At 32.2% G+C, this 24,740-nt stretch overlaps 1 protein-coding gene across 3 annotated transcripts in view; it reads right to left on the reverse strand.

Annotated features, from left to right (window-relative positions):
• Nucleotides 1-24,520, reverse strand: part of LOC133200750 (SCY1-like protein 2) — a 48,806-nt gene extending 24,286 nt beyond the window's left edge. For 2 of the 3 annotated variants that reach the window (XM_061336535.1, XM_061336534.1), the window contains exon 1: nucleotides 24,134-24,198. In XM_061336535.1, coding sequence (XP_061192519.1) covers nucleotides 24,134-24,178 — 45 coding nt within the window. In that variant the 5' untranslated portion in view covers nucleotides 24,179-24,198. Of the gene's footprint in view, nucleotides 1-24,133 lie in introns of all 3 variants that reach the window. The other variant, XM_061336533.1, reaches the window with a different exon arrangement.
• Between the last annotated feature and the right edge of the window lie 220 nt (nucleotides 24,521-24,740).

The raw sequence follows: 24,740 nt of genomic DNA on the forward strand, positions 1-24,740 counted from the left end.
ATTGTCAAGGTTTGGCAACAGGTACCAAAAGGCAGGATGTTTTAAATTATTATAAGAAAAAGGGTTACTCAATTCTTTGTTTTCAGGATACTCACTTTACGAAAGAAATAGAACCTTACGTTGAAACACAATGGGGATATAAATGTATTTTCAATTCGTACAAGGGTGAATTCAAAAAAAAATGACCAAACACATATTTATCAACCCACACTAAAAATACAGGCAATGAAAATAGATTTCTACGTCTCAGCATATGTCTTTAGATAGTGTCTAAATACCTGCCAAATATCTCGTTGATATCTCAATTAACAAAAAAGTTATGCCCAAAAATGATGCTAAAATTGTCAGGAGTGCAACACCTTTTTGTGACATTTTGAAATTTCAATATTTTTTGGAGATCTGTGAAATAAAAAATAATGCTTCATGTTGAAAATAAAGATTTTCCTGATAATATTCAAAGTATTGAGTTTTGAATGTGGACTGTCATAACTTTTGTTTAATCAGGTTGTGGTCATGGCTGATGTTTAAAAAAATGTTATACCATGTCAGGAGTGCAACAGAAAAAATGTAGTGTTGCCAAAAAATCATCAATTGTAAAATTCTGATAGAAAATTAAGACAAAAAAGAATTTTGGAAGTGTAAAATAATAACTGATATACATTTTAAAACTTAAAAATGTTATATAAATCACAAGCAGCATTAATGAGAGTCAAGTATATGTGCATACCCAAAAATGTCAGGAGTGCAACATTTGATGTTTTGCTCCCAAGCATGAAAACACTATTATCATTATATGATTTTCTGATTTTTATTTTGGAAAATAAAGACACAAAGAACATTTTTACCACATAGATTTATCAATTACAGGATCTGTCTGTGCTTCAGATCCATATTTCTATGGTCAGGAGTGCAACACATTTTTTTTAAAGATTCAAGTTGTGTGACGAAAAGACTTCTATTCATGCTTAGAAGTATTCATTAATTAACAATGATCTTTTTGTATAATTTAATGCTAAATTATTGACAGTTTTATTATTAAAATCCTTCCTTTTTCAATTCTATCAATTCAGATGTGTTTTTATCTTTTTTGTGATTTTTTTAATGAACGTTCAAAATAAACACACTAAAACATTGTCATAAAATTAAAGTAATTCCTCCTCAACTTCACTGAAACAACAGAACAAGTTCTTATGTGATTTTCACTTCACAATTCTACTTTAAAGGCCCCAATGCTTTTGGTCAGGAGTGCAACAAATATGTTAGAATTATAAACCATCCAATAAGAATAAAAATAAAGAAAAAGTGATGAGTAGAATTTTTCTGGTGTGTTACTGTGTTTGTTCTCTAAAGGAAAATATGCTATAAAATATATTTTATCTTTTAAATATACATTTAAGCTAGTTTCTTGGTATAAAATAGGGTATAATTCCAGATAAAATGCGAATTTTAAATACTTTCATGTGTTTTAATTATGAAGTATTGGACTATAAATATTGCACAATATCATTATCACTTGATGTTGCCAACACTTTATGAATTTTTGTGTTCTATGGTTTTAATTTTCAATTTTACTGCAGTCAGGAGTGCAACAAAACTGCTTTATAATTACCAATGCTTTTTAACTATCTTTACTAAAAAATAAGTTGAAAAAAAATGCTTGATACTATTTGATGTTCAAAACACTATGTCTATCAACAATTACAGAAATTTTACAGTCAATTCAGGGAATAGTTTTCATCATTTCACATATATTTTAAATAAAATTTATTTATATTACACTTTGCAAATAATCATGTTTTAAGGTCTTCAAAATATGAAAAACCTGCTGTAAACGATGAAAAAAATCAACACGACAAATTGATTTACAAAGTAAGAATGGGTTATTGTGTGTTATAATTTTTAAAACAATGTTAAATAAAATCCATATCAGATGTCAGGAGTGCAACACAATAATGTAACATAGGGTCACTTCAAAATCTAGTATTTTTTGTCAGAGAACTCGTATATAACAACTCTTTTTTGGCTTAGATTTAAAGAATTGACTTGAACGGACCAAAAAGTGAATTTTGGGGAATTTTATTGCTTCATATTTTTTTCATATTAAAACTTTTCAAACCAGAATTGAAAAAATAATGTAAAATAACAATCAAAAAGCCAATTTTTTGTCACATGTACAAGAGAAGATACTCATTCAAGGTCTAGATTTAATCATTTATACCCCTTTTACCATTTTGAAGCATAAAAAACTATAATTTCTTGTGATTATGTATTTTAGAAAGTCTTTTAAGGTGTAATGATATTTTCTATTTTCAAAAGAAATTTTACTAATAAAAATTCTGAAACTTTTTAATCCAATTGTCTATTCTATTGCCACTTCAGGATTTTAAACTAGAATGCATTTGCAATATGATGATATAAGTGAAAAATATGTTATATGTAGTTGAATTTTGCCAAAAAAATTCAGTTTGGTGGTCATTTTTTTTTAATTCACCCACAAGTCAAACTCAAGAGGGGTATGCATTCTGTTTAATAACAATTTTGAATTTCAGATTCACAGGAGAAACAGGACGTTAATGGTAATCTATTAGCTCTCGATATGACAATCGAGGATAATAAAGTTACTTTAATAAATATCTATGGACCAAACACAGATAATCCAGAGTTTTATGAGTTAGTAAGAGAAACTTTATTAGAGCTTGACAATGATTATTTTATATTATGCGGTGATTTTAATTTGGCTCTTGACCCATCAATAGATACAGAAAACTATTGTAACGTCAACAATCCAAAGGGGAGAGAAAAACTTTTAGAAATTATGAATGATTTACAAATAGTTGAGTATTTCAGGATTTTGAATCCAAACTTAAAAATGTTTACTTGGCGAAAGAAAAATCCAATGAAACAAGGACGTTTAGATTATATTTTAATTTCTGAAAATATGTGTAATTTGGTTGAAAACTTAGCAATTAAACCAGGGTACAGATCGGACCACTCATCAGTGGTTCTTGATATAAAATTTAATACCTTTAAAAAAGGAAAAGGTCTCTGGAAATTTAACAACTCTTTACTTACAGACAAAACATATGTTAACAAGGTGAAAGAAACAATAAAGTCTGTTAGAAAACAATATCAAAAGAATAATGCGCTTATAGATGATATGGATAACAGTACATTTCTTGAAGTTCTCTTAATGGAGATTAGAGGAATTACAATCTCATATTCGTCATATAGAAAGAAAGAAAAAAATAAAGAAGAAGCCTTATTAATTGCACAAATAGAACAATTAGAGGCTGAGAACATACTGAATCTACAGTTAACAGAAGAGAAAAAAAAACAAATCTTGAGAATTTGAGAAAAGAAAAGCTACAAGGTCATGTTATAAGGTCTCGAGCCAGATGGGTTGAAGATGGAGAAAAACCATCTCAATATTTTTGTAAACTAGAGTCCCGTAACTATTTAAATAAGATTATCAAAAAGATTAAAACAGACAATGAGGTAATTTACAATCAATCAGAAATTTTAAATAGAATTAGGACGTATTACAAATCACTGTATACTTCTGCTGATGCAGAACTTCTCGATATAGATCTGGCAGAAATTATTACAGTTACTGAGGTTCCAAAACTTAATAATCATGTTGCCAAATCACTTGAGGGAAATATTTTGGAAAATGAAGTCTTACAGGTGTTAAAAAACATGAAAAACAATAAATCACCGGGAAGTGATGGTTTCACTGCTGAATTTTTAAAAAAAAATTTTGGTCAGATTTGAAACATTTTATAGTACCTGCCATAAATGATTTATTTCAGAAAAAAGAACTCCCTATTTCTCAAAGACTAGGGATAATTACATGCTTACCAAAAGGTGATAAGCCAAGAGAATTTCTGAAAAATTGGCGGCCTATTACACTTTTAAATGTGTTTTATAAACTTATATCAGGTTGTATTAGTTATAGAATAAGATCCACCCTAGACAAAATTATATCAAATACTCAACTTGGATTTTTAAAAGGAAGATACATAGGTGAAAATACCAGATTTCTTTATGATCTTATGGCTTACACTGAATCTAGAAATATACCGGGGTCACTTGTACTTATAGATTTTGAAAAAGCTTTTGATTCAATATCCTGGACCTTTGTGTATAAAGTATTAGAATTTTTTGGATTCGGTAAAAACATTATTGAATGGGTAAAAGTTTTAAATACAGAATTTTGTGCATCTGTTCTTCAATGTGGATTTTTATCTGAACAGTTTAATATCCAAAGAGGATGTCGTCAGGGAGATCCTATAGCACCATATCTGTTTCTTCTTTGTGCGGAAATTCTTACAATTATGATTAAACAAAATCAAAGCATTAGAGGAATTGTAATTAACAAGACAGAACATAAAATATCTCAATATGCAGATGATACCTGGCTTGCCCTTGATGGTTCACCTGAATCACTTTTTGCAGCATTAGATACAATTGATTTTTTCTCAAAGTTCACAGGACTTAAAATTAACAGCTCAAAAACAAAAATTGTTTGGAAAGGTTCAAAAAAATTCTCTCATCAAGTTTTTCACCATTCTCGTTGGAAACTTGAATGGGGTTGCACAACTTTTAATTTACTTGGAATTAATTTTTCAGTAGAACTAGATAAAATAATTAATATTAACTATAATGTTCAAATACCAAAAATCAAAGCATTAATTCAACAATGGAGAAGAAGAATTCTTACTCCTATTGGAAGAGTCACGGTGCTGAAAACATTGATTTTACCAAAATTTAACCATCTTTTTATATCCTTACCAAATCCAAGTAAATAAACCTTGTCATTTTTGAACAGAGAAATATTTGAGTTTATATGGAAATCAAAATGTGATAAAGTAAAAAGAAAAATTATTACTCGAGATTTTCTACAAGGAGGATTAAAAATGTTGGATATAAATAACTTTATTATCTCTCTTAAGTGCTCCTGGATTAAAAGATTAACAAAAAGCAATCAACCATGGTTTGATATCTTTTTGGCAATAAATGGTAAAGACATATTGACTGAACTTTTTGATTTTGGTGAAGAGTTTGTATCTTGCTTGATTGTAAAAAATAATGATTTTTGGAAAGATGTGTTTACTTCATGGCTATTTTACATGAGGACATTCAATGACAATTCATATATGAAAACTAAGTATCTGAATTTACCTGTCTGGTATAATCCCAATATAAAAATGGGAGATAAAATAATGTTTATAAAGACCTGGTATAAAAATGGTGTCAAAAGTGTTTGTGATTTCTTAAACAATGAAGGAAAATTTTTAACTCTCATTGACTTTGAAAATAGATTTCATTTGTTTAATGTTTGCATTATGCAATACAACAGTGTTATCTGTGCTATATCCAGGTATTTAAAAACAATGTCTATAGATAAAGCATCTGTTAAGAGACAATGTACACCTTTTATTGCTTTTTATTTTGAAAATATTATTGTATACGAGAAATGCACAAAAATAATTTACAGATATTTGAATAGTAACCTTGTCACTCCTACATCAATATTTAGATGGAACCAGGAACTGTCTGTGTTTTTGGAATCTGATATTTGTGTTCAAGATGTTTTTAAGGTTTGTTTTAGAACAACTATGGATACTTCTGTTCAATGGTTACAATATAGAATCCTTCATAGAATCCTTCCAGTGAAATATTATTTGAAGAAAATAAATATTTTATCTGACGACCACTGTACATTTTGTAAACAGGAGATAGAAACAATGCAACATATATTTTTGAATTGCACAAAAATCTCTTCATTATGGGGTAATCTTAGTATGCACATTTTTACAAAAAAAGAGTTGGGTTTGACATGTGTAATATTATTTTTGGTGAAACTCCATTATCTTATCATAACAGGGTGATGAATTTCATTATTCTATATACAAAGCAATATATATTTTCCTGCTTGAAGCAAAACAAAATATCTATGATTAATGGGCTGCTACATTATTTAAATCTTAAGTACAAAATAGAAAAATGCATATCAATTCAAAAATTTGAAATGAAGAATTTTGAAAACTTATGGTCACCATGGATTAATATTTTTGAGTTATAAACATTTATAAAAGCACCAACAATAATTATTTTTTCAAATGGAATATTTGTATCTGTTAATAATTTTCTTTTCTTTTATTCTTGTTTAAAGTCAGAAGGGAAGTGTGAATGTGTGAGAGAATGTGAGAAAAAAAAATTTCAGCATGTTACTTGATATGTCTCTTTTTCAAATAAAAAAAAAAAAGGAAAAAAAAGCCATTCTATGATAAAAAAAAACTTGTAACACGTGCATTTGAGGTGTCAACTGAATCCTTATCTAACTATTTATGAAAGCTTTAATTTGATTGGTGCTTCTCAATGAGAGAAGCAAGCCCACGAATATTGAATGAAATATGCCAGGGGTCCAACGGCAACGTGTTGACTCAGAACCCCTGGCTTGCGAGGATGAGGTAAGTAAACTTTAATGGTAAATTAAACCTTGGAGGCAATGAATAAAACCCAAAAGTTTGGTTTTGTCAATACTACTTTTCTTGTCATACCTGTATCATTTCGTGGACAGAGCGTGTGTTCGTTACAAAGAAACAAGACCTAACCAGGGTTTGGCTTATATCCATGGCCAGTGTGACCGGTCGACAGGGGATGCTAACTCCTCCATGGCACCTGATTCACCTCTGTTGTTTTAAGAGGTCCGCTTTCGCTCTGCTCCAATGTGCACTGCCTCAATGGACTTTTGAGCCTGATTACTGTTCGTTATCTCCATATTTCATTCTTTACTTAACAAAGGAAGTACACCATATTACAAAAATCTCCATCGTTATACATTATACAGACTTTTATGGAGTTGGGAATGATAAGGACGTAAGTAAATGATTACAATTACAAATATTTCAGTATTAAAAAATCATCTTTCTCTGCCAGTGATTTGTCAAAATACATTTGATATCAGGTTCAGGACCACATTTTCCTTGAAATAATAAACTACACAAATTATATTAGGAAAACTTGCATTATCGTGGAATCATTGCATAATATGTGCATAAATTCTAAAAATTGTCTAAAACAAACAAATATATAAAACAACTTGATTTAGAGGGGATAGGTTTTTCCCCCTAATTAACCGTTTGTTTTAGGTCATAAAAATATATTTTATGAAAGAAGGTCTGGGGCGATGTAGATTTTTCTCTTTTTCTCCCTTTGAGGTTAGGAAAAGACAGCTCATAGGAAGTCTTAGGCTTTGAACAGTTTTTTTAGAAGCAGCGTAAGTTAGTATGGTTTCGAGAAACTATCTTAGGACTAAGATGTGTCGTAAGATTTGTCTGAGAGATATTGTAGTCTTAAGATATAGCTTCATGAACATGCCCAACGGATCGGGGGGGGGGGGGTCCTGATGCACCAATGGTACTTGATATCAGCATCTTTTGGGTTATTTGCGATGTAGATATCGGTCTTTTTTTCTTCCTCTTTAAGTTAGGATTAGACAGCTCTTAGGATGTTAGGAAGTTAAGACAATTTTTGAAATATATCGTAAGTTAGGATGGCTTCGAGAAACTTAAGACTAGGGTGTGCTGTAAGATTTATCTGAGACATATCTTAGTCTTAAGATAGTATGATGAACATGTGCATAGGTCCATGTATCCGTCAAAAAATTCTTTGAAATAGTTATCTAGAGGGCCCGTATTCTTAATAACTGTTTTAGCAGTTTCAAAACGCTGATAATCAGGCTTTGCGAGGTGACGTTTTGTTGTCTACAATGAACTAACGATAAATTGAGAGAAAAAGATTCTCTTTTATGTCAGATTCCATATATATAATTGTGGAACAGATTCATCATACAGTGATTTGTTTGTAAATATGGAAAGTCCGATATTGTAAACTGTTGTCACGGTCTTATTTTTAAAATCAGAACAATAATTCGTTATCCTAAAATTGCAGTTTGCTAAAGAATGGTTTCATTTGATATAAACTGTGAAGAGCAAATTCACACCACTAAACTCAAAGCTCAGCACAAACAAAAGATTTACTTGATAACCTGTAGCCATTTAGATTCTGTATTAGCATCGTGTCTCACACATTGCATCTTATTTTAGTTTCAGAAATGTAATAAAGTATCCTTATTAGCGGCGTTCATTCTCTGTAGGAATAAACCTTGAATCAGTGATTCGCCGATGTCTCTGATGGATTCATATAGCTATAAATTGGATAAAAGAATCGTAAGCATGTGAAGTAGCAGGAGGAATTCTTAAGAATATCAAATAACTACTGATAGTATATCAATATCAATGTCCATCGTAGCATATGTTCAGCGCTAGAAATCATTATATATGTGGTATATAACATCTGTAACTATGCTATTACATACGTAACTATGCTATTGCGTCTGTAAATATGCTATTTTATCTGTAACTGTGCTATTATATCTGTAACTATGCTATTATATCTGTAACTGTGCTATTGTATCTGTAATTGTGCTATTATACAGAGTAAAGAAGAGAATATTTAAGGGTGTTATGTATTTTCAATATATGACCAACTTTTAAAACTTAGCACCACCCTGGGGCCTGAAAAGGACATGAATCTTGCAATTTTGATGAAGGGGTATCTATTCATTGTAATTGTTTAATCAGTTTGCTCATTAGTTGTCCTAAAGAGAAAAAAATTCAAAGATGTAATAGATTTTTAATATATGACCAACTTAGCCTCATCCGGGCCTGAACCACGGACATAAGGGCTATGAATTCTGAGTTTTTGTAAACGGTTGAAACTCGTTATAATCTGGCAAACAGGGTGCGAAAAGTTGATATTCAAATTCGAAATTTATTATTTATATAGATGCAAAAAATTGGAATTCATATTCGATTATCTTGAGATTTAGAAGCGATAATCTTTTGATTTACATGCGAAATTTTGTTATTTGTATTAAAAGAAATTGTTATTCATATTTGAAACGTTATTTATATGCAAAAACATGTTTCATATTCAAATAATCTTGTGATTTATATGCAATAGTTTTATATGATTGATATGTGAAATCGTGTTATTTATATTATATATATTATATATAGCGGGTTCCAATAAATGTTCTACCAAGCCTCTTTCTTTACTCCTTTCTAAAATATTAATAGTAGTGAAGGAGAAACTTCAGGAGCACTCTGCAACTATATATTCGAGAAGTAGTGTAAATCAGATGTGGATACTTAAAAAATTCTAAGGAACTTTTGGAAAATTTGAAATCACAAAATTTTACTAAAATCAACAACATAAAAACTTACGACTTTTCAACTTTATGTACCATTCTCCACGATAAATTAAATCCAGGCTTTTTGATATCATTGACAGCTGTTTTTTTTTTCAATAAAAATGAAACTCGTAAATTTCCTTGTCATTTATCATTTGCAAAATCATTTTGTTAAAAAAACATTCTGATTGTACACACAAGTACCCTGAAGTTGACATTAAAAAGATGCTTGAGTTTCTGATTGACAATATCTATGTGGTTTTTGGAGACCAGGTCTTCCAACAATCTACTGGAATTCCCATGGGAACCAATTGCGCCCCCTTATTAGCAGACCTATGTTTGTATTCATATGAAGCAAAATTTGTTCTAAATCTTATACGTGAAAAGAAAAGAAAAAAAAAAACACTTGCTGTGGCCTTCAACTCGACATTTAGATATATCGACGACGTATTGTCAATTAACAATGGTTATTTCCATTCTTATGTCGATACGATATATCCCAGTGAGCTTGAAATAAAGGATACCACAGAGTCTGACACATCTGTTTCATATTTGGATATTTTACTAGAAAAAGACGTTAATGATAATCTAACAACCAAGCTTTATGATAGACGTGATGACTTTATTTTTTAAATCGTCAACTTCCCTTACTTATGCAGCAATATACCTTCATCACTTGCATACGGGGTTTATATCTCTCAATTGATTCGATACGCAATAGCATGCTCTACGTATGAACAATTTCTAAAATGAGGTAAGTTATTGACAAACAAGTCGATGAAACAAGAATATCAGTAGTCTCGTTTAAAGTCGTCATTTCGTAAGTTCTGTGGTCGATACAATGACCTTGTCAGTAAATACAATTTATCATTAAGTCAAATGCTGACTGACGTTTTTCATATTAATTGTTAGGCCATTATTTACACACTGAATTGATGGATTTTTCCGTTATTTCCCGATCATGACAAGGAGCACACGGCGGATGTGACCGGTCGGGAGGGGATGCTCACTCCTCCATGGCACCTGATCTCACCTCTGATGTTTTAGAGGTCCGTGTTTGCTCTGCTCAGAAATTTGAATTGTTTAATGGACTTTTGAACTTGAATACTATATTACATCTCTATACATTTCATTATATGCAATATAAGTAATAAAATTGACGAATATGAATCCCAAGTTTTTGCATATGAATAATAAATTATGAATATCCATTTTTTTTGCATATAAATTACAAGATTAACGAAAACAAAAGGGGTTTTTTGGCATATAAATAATAAGTTTTTGAATATAAATGTCAACATTTCGAATTAAAATCCCAATATATAGCATATTTATAAATCACAATTTTACGAATATGAATAACAATTATCCAATATAAATCACACAATTCAGAATATTTTTCAAGTTAACGAATATGAGTAACAGGTTTTTGAATATAAATAACAAGCTGTTGAATATAAATTACGAGTTTTAATAAATATTACATGAAAATTTGTATCTAATAATGTAACGTTTTAAAAGTCACAGACTACTAAATCTTTCCATTTACATTATCGGGTAAAAAATCCTTTATGTATGTACATTTTTCTTTGATTTATTTGATAACCTGTAAATTGCGTCAAACATCTTTCAGCCACTGTCACACAATCATGACAGGCCTATGTGATTCAGTTAATGACATAGGGACTATCACAACAAAAACTTTAATTCACAGTTGTAATCTCAATGAACATTTTTGTAGTTCTTTGGTCTGTAAACATACCCCCCGCCCCACCCCATCCCCCGCAACTATAAGCTACTAAATCATAACGTGTAATACATCGAAAGGGGATTTTTTGTGTCATAAGGGGAAGCACATTTTGAGAATATTCTTCCATATATTTCTTGAGTGAAAAACCCGAGTTTAACCAAATTCATACAGCTATCTTTGCTTTGCCAAATAAGTCTAATTTTATGAAAATTAATATAAATATCTCTATAAATTTAAAAAATCGTGCAAATATAACTTTTAAAAGTTTTTTTTTAACTTTTGAAAATCGGGTCGGAGGTAGGCAGCTAAACAATACTTCTTTGATGGTTATAGCCACTACCTAGGGGACAGAAAAAATGAAATTTAAAATTTTTATTCCCAATAGCCCATAGATGTTAGCTATAAAATTTGGCTGAAGCAAAATAGCATAAACTCAATCCAGTTTATATACAGCATAACTCATAGTTTAATTGATGTCAACAAGGTGTAGAAAATAAGACAATCCCCGACCCCTACCCCCACCCCCCGAAAAAATGACATTTAATTGATCAAACTTTAAGTGTAACTCTTTGCAACCAAAACAGATGTCAATAATAATGCCATACTAACTCACAAAGAAATGTAATACTGTTTTTGTTTGTTTGTTTTTAGTTCTTTACATGCAGACTTTTCATTCCTCCACATGAAATCCCGTCTGATTGCTTTTGCTGAATTTTAGTGTTGACCGACAAACATTACTGCTAGTATTTATCAATTTAATTAAGGTGTATGGTTTACTTTCTTAATCTTTTAAAACATTACTTGTTGTAAATCAATGTAATGTGAATTAAATCCATTAAATGTGATTTTGATGGATTTTCTACATTAAATAAACATGGCTGGTCTCGATAGGAGGTCTTGATAGTCTACCAGTCGTTATCCACAGCCGATACAATAGCAATTTCTAATCGTAAAATGAAGTCATCTGCGTTTAAAAAAATTAATTGCTCTATCTTTATGAAGCACCGAACAAATATATTTTTTTTTCAACAGTAGCCTACTGAGTTGACATAATCAAATCTGGTGATGAGATTTCCAGCCGTAGTCAATAATGTTAGGTCACTATATTGACATATAGCGGCTATGGAAAGATTGAAAATCTTCCATCTCTTCCGCAACATCCGGGACCTTAGATTCAATACAGCATTTAGTTTTATGTAGCTAATGAGAAGGACATTTTCTCCTGGGATTAAGCGACAATTTGTCTTCAGAAAATACTAATATCTCATGGCTAACCCTAGCATTTATTTCTCCGCCATCACATGGGATTGAGGAATTACAAGAGATGTCTGCTTAGCTCCGGGGCCACGTTGGAGACAAAATCGTTATGATATGAATAATTACAGTTAGAATTAGTCATAATATATTCATAGTGTCTGCAGTTTATTATCAAAACTGATTTAGGATGACATGTCTTGATCGTCGATCGGAGTGAGATGACTATTTTCCGCCAGATCTGGCGAACCTGATCAATGTTTCATAAGATTACACTCCTACCTGCATGTCACTACTCTTTTTAAAATAAAGAGCAAACATTAATTTCATATTCCTATTAATATGCGGTAAGTCTGAACCATGATTTATAAAGATTTGTAGAAGATTAGTACATAAGGTGCAAGTTATTTGAAAAATCTCGTGAAGATCCTGAGTATTTTTATAAACTACTTTACATTAAGATTTCAAACGATGGCGTAAGAAGCAATAACCTGCACAACATAAGTTGTTTAATTCATTATTTATTATTTTTAATTTCATGTTATAAATAATTCACACCCTCACACACACCCTATCACGAACATACACACCCTCACGATAACAAACAGTGATCGACATCCAAAAATCTAGCAACAATACAAATCTGTAAACAGGGCATAAAAAACGGACCCCGGAAATTCCAGAGGTGGGATCAGAGGCCTAGGAGGAATAAGCATCCTCTGTTGACCGGTCACACCCGCCGTGAGCTCTATGTATTAATCAGGTACACGGAACATTTAGTATACAAATTCAGTATAAAAACAAAAGCCTGACAAATAGTATGAACCACGTTAGTCATGATAGGTTATATTAACAAGGTCATTATAACGACTAAATAATTTCCGAAATGCTGAAACGAGGTTGTTGAAATCCTTGTAGTATCGACTTATCTGTCAGTAGCCTGCATCGGTTTAAAAATTGATCGTACTCAGAGCATGATCTTTAGTATTGAATAAGTTGGGAGACGTAAACATCATATTCAGGTGAAAGCGGAATTTAGTTTAGGTAGGGTTTCAGACAGGCATACGGAGACATACATGTATTGTACATCATCCAGATACATTGCAAATTACCTCTCTCCAATACCATTTAGTTTAGGTAGGGTAGATCGATCTCACCTTGGTTAACTGGAATGTTAAAAATATTAAACACTGAAATATGTTTTGAAGAATTTCATCCTTAGAAAAGTGAATTGTGAGTATAAGATGGATTTCCAGATATAGAATTAGTACTAAAACAAGTTCTTCTATAAAATACAGTTACGAATAATACTGACCCTTACAAACAAAGACGATATTATAAGAAGCCTTGTCTCCTGGATCCATAAGATACTGTTCATGTAGTCTTACTAAATCTTTTATCACCTGCGATTTAGTGAAAAAGGAAGGATAGAAGGTTCGCATGCTGCTTTTTAACTTTCTAATACGGTTCTTCAATATATTTTTAAAACACTAAATCCATTCTGACAAAGTGTTTAAGCCCCAAGACCATAAAGTGAAAACACACTTAAGTCAAAATTTCAAATCAGTATAACTTTTAAAATAATTTTGATAATGAAACAAAATTTGTGTATATACAAGCCTGCTGTAATATTATTGGAAATAAATTGGAAATAATATGTTTTATGCATTCATATGTATCTAAGGCATAAAATTTTTTAGGCACATATTCAGAATCAAATTTTTGACTTAAGTCTGTTCTCAGTTTATGGTATTGAGGCCAGGTCTTCCCTTTCATATTTAGCCCAATGTCTGCATAATCTACGACATAACTCATAATACAAAATATGAAATAACATCATTGTATAGATGTACATTAACTATGCTTTTTAGTTCTCCAAATTGAAAATCTGATCTTGGACATTTTATCAACACTTTTTCCACAAGCTGAAAATCGTTAAATTCTTCTCTAATCTACATTGTAATCAGGCGATAAGGAATTACATTATTACGCCTAGAAACCTGCATCATGGAAGAGTTCAGTTTTTTCACTCATAAACATGGAACATGAGGTACAATTAGCATACAATGTATATACATATAATACAGTGGATCAAACAGAGACTATTTTAGAAATAGCTGGGTACTTTTTTTCATCTTTTGAGTTTATGCCTTCACAAACTTCATTATATTTGGTCCAGAGCAAAATCTCTGATTCAAGGTTTTCTCCATTTAATAGGATTTGATTTTTACCTGTGTGATGAAAACGAAAGAATTATCTTTTTTTAGCATTTCAGCGCAAAAGAACACAAGAATCTTTAGGACTACAGCGCTCACCTGAGTCATATATCACATACTAAGAAATTAATGCCTAAAAAATGAAAGCATTCCCGTGGTCCTAATCTTGAGGCTTAAAGAGACTTCAGTAAATTTCACCGATCGTATATTGATTCAAAGTACAGACTTCTTATTCTATATATGTCTTACATATATCTTTGAACTCTATATAGTTGTCCAATCCTGAATCCAAATGTCATCACCACAAATTTAAATTATTTTAAGGACCGTCACAGGAGTTCGAAAACCTATCAATTTTACCGAAATTTCTATCAAATAAAAAAAATACATAATACCTATAATAATAACATTATTATTATTATTATAGGTATTACGTATTTTTTTTTATTTACTAAAAATTTCGGTAAAATTGATAGGTATGCGAACTCCTGTGGGACCATTAAGGAGCCTGATCTCCAAAGTCTACATAGATATTGTCAATGAAAAACTCAAGAATCTTTTTTTGATATCAACTTCAGAGTACTTGTGTGTAGAATCAGAATGGTTTTAACAAAGTAAGTCTGCAGATGACCAATGAAAATTAGGAAAATTCGCTGCCCTATTCTTATTAAAAAGAAAAGAAACTAAAACATGGTCTACAAAAGAAAATAGAAGAAAACAAGTAGTTAGATCGATCACTGACCAAGGACTGTCAACAACAGTGTGATTAGATGATAGATCCCCGTGATTACACCCCTCTTAGAGCCTGTTTGTATGTATAAAGTCGCTGAAATGGACCTTTTGCATGATGGCTATAGAAATTATATTTTAAAATGTAGTTCATTATAAATTTGCACTGGCTGGTATCAGTGTTTGAAATAGTTCTTTTAAAGTATATTTATTAAAGAATAAAATAAAATCGATGTTTTCATTTAGAATATTTTTTTTGTATTTTTCAAAGATTTATTCATACATAAAAACCTTCCTTCTTTCATTTTTGGAGGAAATACTTCTTTTATTATGAACAAAATTCGGTTGTTGAACTCTTTTAAAATTAATCAAAATTTCGAAAATACAAAGGGTTCAATTCAAGAGAAATATAAATGGAAAACACAATATATAATGTATTTCTAGCATAAATTTATAGTTTTATGTTAGGTGTATTTATTTTAAAACAATAAATTGTTTTCTGTGTTCTCTATATGGGAATGCAATGATTGCAATAGTGGTGCAAAAGTGAAGGAAGTACATGGTATATTACATTATCGATCTGTACATCACATTAAAAGAATTACCTTGAAACTGTCTCAAAAAATCTTTCAGACAGATGCATGGCTGAAATAAACAGGATGATCTAACTAATTTAGAAGTAAGATATGTTAATTGCTTCAGAAAACAGCAACCGGTTTTCATAAGAAATAAAGGAGAACATATTTAGTGGATGTACTTCATGGTTTTATGTCAGTAGTATTTATAGAGGATGTTTCATCACATCTGCATTTTTACATGGTGGTTAACATAAGTGGGACATAGATATACATTTCATCACATTACAAAGTATTCCACCTATTAGTAACAGTATTTACGAGTAGCTCTGGTTTAACCATTTTCTCTCTAAAACAATTGTTGTGATTAGTTAAATTAACTTCAAAAAGATCTTGTTTTTTTTCTTTTGCTCTTTAAGATCCTATCTTATAAAGCGTTATATGTTCCTCCCCGGTAACAGTTCAGTAAAATAAAACTTGAAACACATTTAGGCAATGCTGTTTGGAGAATGCTTTCATCTAAATATTCTTTGAAAGCCTGTATCTGATCTGATGAATTATGTACATGTGCCTGATTGTTTTCAAACTGATCGATTTAAAGATGAAATCGATAACAAATATCTTCATTTTCTTAAATATTCAAGCTAAGCATTTGTAATTCAATGTACGTGCTCAAGCTAAATCGAATGTTCTCTGTCATCCTAGATCAGCATTATGTAATAAAATCCTGGAGCATTAGACCTGCTATAAAAGTAGTAAATATTTAATGTCCAACATCAAATTCATACAATTTAGCAGCTCTATACAATTTAGCAGCTCTGTTTTCCTAGTCATTGTGTTGTTACAAAGCATCCTTGCCATCATGTTTTATAAAGCGTCTTCGAGAATTCTGAGGAATTTTGACTTCGCTTCTCAGTATTTCTCATTAGTGGTCAAACTTTCATCATCGATGTACCGAGAAATATCTGAAACTAGAATATGATCTAGGTCTTCTCCGTGTTTGTTTCTCTTTAATATCAGAGAGGAATGGGATAAAGTAAAAATGATACCTCACCACCGTCCTCTAATTGATAACATCTATACCTCATATGAAGAAATAATAATCATATCAAGAAGCTATCTCTGGAATATTTTTGGAAAACAAAATTCGTAAAAACTTTCCAAACCTTTCTTCGGGATCGAATACATAGTTAAAAAGAGAGGAATATTTTTCTTCTTAAATTAATTACATATTCAATTTCTCATTTATGAATGTTGCATTTTAATGTCTTGAAAACAAGAATTGTAGAATTTCTTCTCCCTAAAATTATTTTCCCCCCTCGCCTTGTGACTGGCCGTGGGAGTTCATAGTTGAAAAGTTCTAAATTTAGCAAGATAAATTTTTAAACACTTATTTGTTTGTTTTGATTTTCTTCTTTCTCTTTTGAAGTTTTACGTCCTTTTTAGAATTTGTTTGTGATAGTTTATCTTTTTGTAATGTCTTTATTCATTATATTGTTTGATTATCGTTGCTTCTATCAGAATTCTTTTACAATTAGTAAGTTTTTTTAAAGAAATTGCTAATATTTTCATGAGCCACTATTACCAAATCTAAGAATGTTTTCCCGACCCTGAATTTATTTTTAAGTCAAATATTTGTACGCTGTTCATTAATTTGCTCAAAGTTAATATAATCCCCTGGGGGTATTTTGTCATCCATCAACTAGCGGATCTGTCATATTCCGACATATTGGACTTCACCCAGGCATACAGCGACGTATTGTACATCATCCAGATACATATCAAATTACCTATCTTCAATACCAGCCTGTCTTCATTTGGATCAGATTATAGCCTCATTACCGACAACAGCGCTGTCTTATCTCGGGATAAATAGAAAGTTTATTTCCTGTTTACATTGTTGCGTAATATATGTTTTCATGTTTACATCATTTCAGAATTTTGTTGTGATCCTTGCGGGAAGTCTAGATTGCTGGGAAATTAATATATAAATGCACTTTCCATTACGGTGCCATAACTTTCGAACGGTTGATGCTAAGGTTTTCATATTTCATATGGGTATTCCTTGTGGCAAGACGTTTATTTGGGTATAACCATTTTTAACCTCACAACCTTATCTTGGAGCTCGACCTACTTTTGAAAAACTTTAACCAAACTTTAACCTTCGCTATAACATTTGAAGAGTTGATGCTAAGGTTTTCATGTTTCACAGGTGCATTTCATTTGAAAAGTCCTTTCTTTGGATACCAAATTTTTTACCTAATGACCTTGACCTTGGGGTTGTCCTATTATTGAAAAAAACTTTAACCTTAGCCCAAATCTTCTGAACAATTGTGCTAGGGCTTTTATATTTCATAGTTGTATTCCTTATGACAAGAGCTTTCTTTTGGGTTCCAACATTTTTGACGTCATGGCTTTGGAGTTTGACATATTTTTGAAAAAAGTTAACCTTGGACATGACTTTTGAGTGGTTTGTGAAATGGCTTTCATATTTCACGTGTGTAATCTTTGTGACAAGACTTTTCTTTGGGTACCAACCTTTTAAACTCATGACTTGAATTTTAACCTATTTTTGAAAAAACTTAACCTTAGCCATGAGCTGCCATACTGAGGCATCAGTGTTTCACAAAAACATCTTGTTTTGCATTTGTATTTTGTTAATTTACTTTTCTATGTAAAATGGAAAGGCATATAACCTTATTATATTACAACCTTGAATAAGCAACAATTTATATAATTCTTTAGAGTCCGTTATACCTTATTTTAATTATTATTTTCTACTATATGTATATCATAAAATTACCAGAAAAGTGCTGTTACAAATTATTGTATGATAAGATATAGAAGGAATAATAACAAAAATTGTACATCTTAACAGAGAAAAATGGTGACCATAAGAAAACGATTTAGAAACAGATAATGTCTCATGCTATTCCCCTGACGACCAACTCATTACAGCTTTCATGTTACTCTACGCTTAGTTTGACCAATGACATTTTCTCATTTTTCTGCAGTGATTCGTTACTTGCCGTCCATTTAGAAAACGCAGTGGATCTCTTTATACTGTTTCATTTTCTCTTCGTCAACAAAGAGCTAGCCACAGTATGTTTCTAACAACATAATGGATAATCAGTGGTCACGCGGATCTTCCTGATAATTATACCAGCACTTCATATTTTTTATGTCAAAAAAAAAAAATAATAAATAAAAGTAAAAAAATAAATTGACAAGCTGCTTTTTAAAAATAGCTTCAGTTATAGTGTATATTTGAAAAAAAAACCAGAAGAACATTAAAAGTGAGAATTTCCTTGAAACGTATTAAAATCATCCTCAAAGTACTGTCCAAAACTCGAATTTCAAGATCTTAAGGTTTTTTGTTTAATAAAAAATAGAAAACCAATGTTGAAAACAGTGATATGAACAATGTTTGTAGTTTGAGCTCAAATCGTCCCCGGTGTCCCTCTGATAAAAATTCAATGTCGACCAGTAAATGAGGAATTCGAAGCTAGTTGTGAAATTGTCCTTGTTAAGATTTCCCTTGACGTCGACTTCATTGTAAATAAATAAACACAAAGTATTTTTCTTCTTTTTTCTGATTTCTTCTTCTTCTTCAATATCTATTTTTCTTTTTCTTCAATATCTAATGATAGTTTGGAAAATTGAAATACAATATATAAAATTTCAAGATTTGATATCTAAATCTAAAGATGATATAAAAAATACTGTCCGTATAATACAATATTCCTTAAATTTGCCACCATGAACTCAAGTAGTTATTATTATTGATGCATTGTAATGGACTTTTATACTCTGGATGCATTATAAGTCCCTTAATCGCCCTTAAACATTTACTTACAAATTGTTGTTTTTTCTTGCACAAATCAAACCTTCAAACTTATTCATCAGCTAAACTCAGTAATATTCCTTGTTCAAAATTTGAAAATATGGCTCTCTTATTTTCATGATAAAATCTTCTTTCACTAAGAAATAATTAGGACTTAAACTAAGAATGATGAATTACACTTTCCATATATAGTCGTCGATGAAATTAGACATACTCTGATCCTTTGAGGACGCATATACAGCATAATTAACGTTTGAGAGAAACAAAAACGATTTACATGATTTATGTGAGGAACTCTGAGCAAATTCAGTGAAAGATTTGACCTCGGGATCAACAGCCATATTAATTCCGGAATATGGTGGTTAACCTCCGCCATTATCCAATATGTCGTTACCAGACAGGAAACGGAAGTGAAGCTATTGTGAGACTGCTGATTTAGTAAACCACTTAAGATATCCAGAATGGCCTACGATTTACTTAATAACGCCAATTAATTCTGTGCTGTGAGCATGTATAAAATAACAGAACTCAGCGAAAGTCACTCTCTTTTAATTTCCAACATAAGAAATATTTCTAGTGACTTTTGATTGTAATTTGATTGATCTCTGTTTTTCTGAGACTTTCAGATAATTTTTCCTTCATCTTCACACTATGAGAATAGCGTAAATTGATGTTTGAAATTCAAAGCCTTTTTTCGGCAACTAAACATACTCAATGGGCCACTTCGTTATTCTACATATCAATATATTCTGTGGAAATTTTCATAAATACCATTCATTAGAATATCCCTAATGAATTATGAGTTCATAACACAGATATCGTTAACACAATTTCCACCCAGTTTCTTTCGTGAATGATTTGTAATTGTCAAGCTTCAAAGCCTCAAACAAAGATTATTATTAAATAAATAGCTATATACTTGCATAGTTGTTTCGACTTGTCGATTGGACCATGCTGTGTATTAGTATTACGGTGCGTGTCTGAGAAAGTTTATAAATAACATCGGACATTATCGACTTCCTGTGACCAACCAAGAATTAAAATATCTCTCGGGAAGAGATTAGCCGAATATTAATGACATGAATATGGCAGGAGAAAATAATTTCTAAGCATATGACGAACACGAATATTGAACTGTAAATTATACCCATGTCCTTCTGACTTTCATTTACTATAAACAACAATATGTAGAACGTTTAGTTTCAGCCTTGGTCAATAAAATTCAGATTTACCTCGCTCTCCGTCCATGTGCTTTACAGAGCGCATTATCATGCGTTTTGTTCTTTACAAAGTTCATCATCGATACATGCGCAACTTTTACGTTATAATGCTTATCGCTATGCGCCAACTGATTTACAAAATTTAGCATTGTTATTCATGCAAAGCAGTACAAGACTCTATGCACTTCAATTCTTCGTATATTTTTATACGTCCAGAACGTCACAGAGCCCTGTATCGCAATCCAACTTGAATTACTTTTAAAAGATCTTCACCTACATGTAACCAGTGTTTTATAGTTTTAAAAAGTCCACACTGATAAATATATTCAGCTTTGCAAAGCTCTCTGCATAGGGTTTCCAACGCTAAATTAGAAAGAACTGTATCGGTATGCGCACAATGCTTTCCAAAGCTCATCACTATTAGGTAACCAGTGCTCTACAGAGATCATTAAGGTTATGGACCAAGTTACTTAACAATACTTTTTTTGCTCACACATCGTAAGGCACCTATTCGTAGTTTCAAGGCTATGCATTCTTAATGTACCTTACAGATTTTAATTGACCTGCATCCTATGCTTGATAACATCTTTATCCCTTTGTGTTCCCTCTTTAAAGAGCTAGCTGTCGCTATGCGTCCAGCGCTTTACAACGTTCATTACCGCTATGTGTTCAGTACTTTACAAAGTTCTTTACCGCTATGCGTTCAGTACCAGTGCTTTATAACGTTCTTTACCACTATGCGTCCAGTGCTTTACAAAGTTCTTTACTGCTATGCGTTCAGTGCTTTACAAAGTTCTTTACCGCTATGCGTCCAGTGCTTTGCAAAGCCCTTTACAGCAATAACCACTTCTTACAAAGCTCGTTAAAACTATGTGTCGAGTGCTTTACAAACCTCTTCACCGTTAAACGTCAAGCTTTACAAAGCTAACCGGTATGCGTTCACTGTTTCACAAAGCTCTTTACTGCTATGCGTCCAGTGCTTTACAAATCCGCTCAGAGTTGATCCTTACGTCGCGGGTTCGAATCCCACTGCGGGACGTGGAGACCGGTCCTTCGGTGAGACCGAATAAACCGAGGTCCCGTGTCGCAGTAGGTGCTGACACGATAAAGATCCCTCACCGCTCAATGGCCCTAAATGCCGAGTATATAGGTCTAAATTGCAGCCCTCCACCGGCAAGTGGTGGCGTCTCGATATGAGTGAAAAATTCTCGAAAAGGACGTTAAACAAACAAACAAACAAATCCGCTCAGTGCTTTATAAAGCTCCTTACTACTCTGCGCCCAGTGCTTTATAAGGCTCCTATTACTGCTCTATACTTTACAAAGCTTTTACCGCTATACGCCGCCCAGTGCCTTACAAAGCTTTACCATCACCGTAGCTCAGTAGAGAGCTGCTCAAAGGCCCTTAATGCCAAGTATAGGTCTAAATTTGAGGCCCTTCACCGGCATCCAGTGACATCTCATATGAATGAAATAATCTTGCAAGGGACATAAAACTACAAACAACCAATCAATGCAAAGCTTTTTACCGCTATGCATCCGGTGCTTTACAAAGCTCGTTATTGCTACGAGATCAGCATTTATTCAAGCACAAGCTACCTTTCTTAGGTTATATATCACCGATATAATCGGTATGTCCACTTTTTCAAAAACCGCTTCATCCCTAGGGTCCAGTGCGTAACAGAGCCCAGTATCAATGTTTGCCAATGAAAAATACCAGTACTTTTCAAAGCTCTACCTTAATATGCGTCTCGTGCCATAAAAGTGCGTTTCCATTTGTCCAGTAAGAGACTAAGTAAATGAACTTCCACTGACCACTAAATTGACGGAACGCAATGATTCGCGTGTCTTCGTATTCTTCTCTGCAATTGCAAAAGTTGATGAACCATATTTAAAGTCTAATTACAGCGTTGCTTTGTAATTGAAAACGGCGATTGTGATTGCTGCCCGCATAAAACACTGAAAATATCTTCACGGAAAAATCATACGAAGGAATCATACGTTTCCAAGTAGGGGCAGAATGTTGATAGAGTTATCAAATTCACACAGCGCACAGAGAAAGCTGTTTAAAACTTTTCAATGATATAAATAAATTTTCTTCATTTTATCAGAGCCTATTTTGTGATCATCTGTTTCACTACTATCACCTAATTATTCAGTGGTGTTAAATTTTCGAGAGTTTATTCAACGATGTGAATAGATAAGGCGGATCTCAAATTCTTAGGCCACATATTAAGGAGATTTTTATGAGAGATTCGTTTATTGACTGCACTGTAATTACACGTGGTTGACGTGGTTTAACATCGTTATTCTGGCATTATTTCCGGCGAATCGAACACGCGTCAATTTAAAACGGCATCCAGTTTCCATTTTATTTCTTAGAAATCAGTTCAGTTAGTGGAAGTTCAGTTCCCTAATATCATTTATCTAATTTTTCAGGAGAAAATATTGCCTTTACATTCTATAAAAATATTGTTTTCCTTGTTTTTGTGGTCAACGCCTAGGTCAAGAGTATCAGAGAGCGATTTCAGCACTGATTGTATTGATGAGAATAGGAGAGCAGATATAAAGATAAAACCTGTAGAACTAACGAAAAGAAATCAATTGATGATAAGTTAAATATTTCACCGTAACTATGCCTTGTTGTCATGAATGAATTTTAACACTTTTTTATGAGTTGGAGATGAGTAATGCATTTGTTTAATCTAGACACTGAAGTTTCTGTCACAGCGGATGTTACAGAATTCGCTCTGGCATTCCATGCTCATCACTTTACTTCAAGCATTTGTTAATTGTTGTCTTTGAAGATAAATCTTCAGAGTAAAGTAGAACAAAACATGCAATAAAAATGTAATAGCATGACGAATCCAAACAGGCTGCAAAATGATATCTTAATTTTGATCTCAAATTGAGCCACTATATCGAGAGCTTCATTCTATATGGGGTTTGATCACACTGACGTAATGCAACACTCAGACGAATCTCTCCCATAAAATCCCTGTTTATAACGTTTTTATCTTAGAACAGTACCATATCAATACAATGGCTTGACTAACTAAATAAAGTGTTTATAAAGGTATAACTTGGATAATTTAAACATCATTTCTTGAGTCTTTAAAGTATCAATATATTCTTACATTTACATTAGATGTGATTGCAAATGATAAGATGATTATACAGAAAATTCTATATTTAAAAAAAAGGGTTCAAGGGATTGAGGAGACAAAGTAAACTTTGTTGGTGTTTTCTTCCGCAGACATTTATGAAAAAGAGATGGCCACACTCACCTTTTCTTCTTCAATGCTTTCTGCTTCATGTATCCGCCACAACATTTCCTGTCCACCTGTCCCCACCTGTTGCCCCACACTGTAGAGCCGGTGGATGGGATTGGCGTCCTCAGACGCTAGGGAGCTTTTAATAAGAGAGAACATTTCCATGGTGCTGGGTCACTGTCCCAAAGAAGGGTACATCAGACGTAATCCATTCACATGGCACCATGCGACAGTCTGTTAAAATAAATCCCCAGAGAATGGCAGTTCTGCAAACCGTCAGAGAACATCAGTAAACATTCGAAAGAGGAGTATAATTAAAATTTCCCAAGAATGGTAAATGAGGTTCGTGGTCCGTTAGTGGGATAACAGGGTATTAAGGACATGTTTTTCCAATCACCGACAGTCCGATGACAATGTTTGGAACAATAAGACCACTTAGTCCGATACCAAGGGAGGGTTCATACTCTTTGAAGGGAAACTACACGACTGAAGTCTGCGATCACAATCCAATAGTTAAATTTGTATTGAACCTTTCATAACGCAGGGACGTGGAATCATCTGCCTGCTTGTCATTATATGCATATCACGGCAAAAATCGCTATTGATTTCAAATTCTATTCGC

Source organism: Saccostrea echinata, unplaced genomic scaffold, assembly GCF_033153115.1.
Source record: "Saccostrea echinata isolate AGI-Se365-2 ecotype Australia unplaced genomic scaffold, CSIRO_AGI_Sech_v1 ptg000041l, whole genome shotgun sequence".
In the NCBI taxonomy this organism is placed as follows: domain Eukaryota; kingdom Metazoa; phylum Mollusca; class Bivalvia; order Ostreida; family Ostreidae; genus Saccostrea; species Saccostrea echinata.